The following is a 2,858-nucleotide window of genomic DNA, read 5'->3' as shown; positions in this document are numbered from 1 at the left end:
TATATATATATTGAGAAACTCACTATTCACTTCTAAGCGCATTGAAGCAATAATACCAGTCATAAATACGAGAAAACACACTCACATATATATATACACATACACACACACACACATATATATATATATATATATACATATATATATGTATATGTATCTGTATATGTTAGTAGAACGGCTGTGTTATATTCCATCGAGTACACTTGAAGAATTCACAGTGGACACAAGTGTCTCGGAAGCCCATAGTTGTACACTTTCAAAGCATTCTATTAAGATTACTATACAAGGAAAATTTATTACAAATCATCGATGCATGATCCCATATTTACGCATATTTTTGTTTAGAATTCGATTATGACAAGAAGTTCTTTATTTTGATTTATCAATTTGTTTCATGAACGATGTCAGCATTATTTGGTAGTTAAGTCACATTGATGCGAGAGCGTCAGCTAAGTGATCGGAATTCATACTGCCATCCACAATAGTTGATCTTGGTATCAAGGTCAACATCTACCTCTTTTTGCATTCGAATCCATGGTCATCAAAGTAAACGTATCTCACTCAATATATCACACTTTATTTGTATATAATCTTTTAACCGAGTAGCTATCCTGACTGTTAGTCTTCATAGGAATTACATCTTCCTAGCAGCTGCACTTTCATAGGAGCCATCGCACATTTAGTGTTTATCTTCGCAACTGTCATTGTGGAAAGCAAGCATGCATGTTAAACTTCTTTATTCTATACTTGAATGAATTGGTAACGAGCTGTGTATAGAGCAAAGACACGACGAGAAAGCGACACAACGCCATTTAAATTCGTATATCCAATCGTATCGTAAAAGAGAGACATGCAACATACCAGTTAGATGCAAGACATTTTTTCTGAGACCAATTTCCGCCGCATTTGTCAGAATAACGGCAGCACTTTCGATTCTTCATTAGCGTCTGTCCACTCCCACAGTCAATGTCCTGATCCTTGCATCTCAGCTGGAAATCATCGTTGTCGCCATTGTCGCCCCCCTTGCTCTTGCAACTGAGGATAGGTCGTGAGCAAATAAATAAATAAACGGATTGCTGTGTGGGGGTATAAAACAACGAAAGGGCGAAAGACAAAGTCCAAACGAATAAATAACAAGTTCCATTTTTGAAATATTTCCGTACCAGTTTGATGCTAAGCATTTCTCTTGTGACCAACCGTTGCTGCAACTGTTTGAATATCGGCAGCATTTTCTGTTCTGCTCCAACTCCTGGCCATTTCCACAACTGATATTGCGGTCCTTGCATCGTAGATCATACTCGTTATCTCTTGAAGCATTCACGGCTGCAATAGCCATAATAGCAACTAAGAGGAGGAGTATAATTTTACGTGAGGCAAACATTTTTTGCGACTACCGGAGTTGAGATACTTTGATTTGTTTTCGAGTTTCTTAAAGTGTGAATTGAGGTTGACACATCAATAAATGTGCGGTATTTATAGGCCAAAACTTCAGGGTAAAAGTCAGTAACAAGGCATACACACGCTAACGATCAAACCGAAATGTTGTGACCTACGAGTTTACTGGCTATCTTGTATGAGCGGAGTATCAAAACGGCTAACTATGCGGTGGACCAAATATGCACATCTTCGATTCTTCGAATCTTTTCTGCATAATTATTTAATACCTCTTTTAGTTCCCCATTATGGTTCATTTAAACTCCACGGCTAACGTTAATACTGGAATTCACTCCTCCTACTACTCTAATCACTAATCAGCTGACAACAACCAAGCAACATCAATTTCTATAGAATTTCCTATTCTGAGATTCAGTTTTCGATTATAAATATCATCACGTGCAGGATTATGGATTCCATGAGCCGTAAGCCCGTATCTGACTGTGACAGAACTACAGTAGCATTGATTGTGTGCTGAACTCTAAATATTTATTATAAAATAGAGATGATAAAATAAATATTTAAAACTCAACTATTCGACCTATATTTTATAATTTTTTTTAAAGACAAAAGCGGTATTTTAAATAGAAGCACCTATAAAAGATTGCATTACATCATGAAAAAAAATACAAATGCCACAAATATTATATTTAAAAAAAATGAAATCTGTAAATATAGTCAAAATTTGCCAGATAAATAAATATTAATAAATGTTTTATTTAGTTCTTTTAAAATAATAAAATAAAGGTGATGTATTTAGTTCCACTGTGTGTTCCACAGTTCCAGTCCCAGACGTATTTATTTACAAGAGAACATTGAACAAATATTCTATATTTCTTTTATATAAAAAACAAATTATACCCATCCTCTTCGACTCCTCGTGTTTATTGTACAATGGTACAATGTACATAGAAGGGAAAATAGAAGGCTAGATAAAACTATATTTCGAAAACAATCTAAACCGATAGAGCAAATAATAAGCTATTTGTGAGCTATTGATTCATGCGTCACTGACTCACAGCGCATAGAGTCGTAGGAGGGAGTAGCGCTTATACTTTACAGTTTACGGTTTGCAGTTTTGCACTTGTCAGTTGTCAGTTGTCACTTTTAACACTTTAGTACTTTACAGTTTACTGCCGTGTGTACTGGTTTTTACGACAATGAAGTACACTCAGTACAATCGTACAGACGTACACACATGTCACGGCGATAGGTATGACAATTGACATGTCGTTTAGATATTTAGTTATATTTGGTTAACAGTATACAACTGTATACCTATTGAGCCGTCAGGCATCAATGGACCTGACGTCTGACGACACCATGTCGCGAGTCTCGCGACCCATATGTCCTATAAAATGTCGTCACAACGTGTACACAGTTTTGAATTTTGTACATATATATTTAGAACGTGTCGTTTTCCC

At 35.8% G+C, this 2,858-nt stretch overlaps 1 protein-coding gene across 1 annotated transcript; it reads right to left on the bottom strand.

Moving 5' to 3' along the window:
* Positions 1-180: 180 nt before the first annotated feature.
* SARC_06285 (hypothetical protein) lies at positions 181-1,529 on the bottom strand. Its single transcript, XM_014299825.1, has 3 exons — positions 1,164-1,529; positions 862-1,035; positions 181-698 (listed from the first exon to the last, which is right to left on the bottom strand). The coding sequence occupies exons 1-3, from the start codon at positions 1,379-1,381 to the stop codon at positions 680-682; spliced, it is 411 nt and encodes a 136-aa protein (XP_014155300.1). The 5' UTR covers positions 1,382-1,529; the 3' UTR covers positions 181-679.
* Between the last annotated feature and the right edge of the window lie 1,329 nt (positions 1,530-2,858).

Source organism: Sphaeroforma arctica (genome assembly GCF_001186125.1).
Source record: "Sphaeroforma arctica JP610 unplaced genomic scaffold supercont1.441, whole genome shotgun sequence".
Taxonomy (NCBI): domain Eukaryota; class Ichthyosporea; order Ichthyophonida; genus Sphaeroforma; species Sphaeroforma arctica.
This window is presented reverse-complemented; position numbering and strand designations above follow the sequence as displayed.

What these genes read in the sequence shown, in the direction of transcription:
- SARC_06285 (XM_014299825.1), bottom strand. Translation starts at nt 1,381, where the DNA reads ATGTTTGCCTCACGTAAAATTATACTCCTCCTCTTAGTTGCTATTATG. An exon ending in AAATGCTTAGCATCAAACTG is followed by an intron (nt 1,036 to 1,163) that starts GTACGGAAATAT and finishes ACCTATCCTCAG; the next exon opens with TTGCAAGAGCAAGGGGGGCG.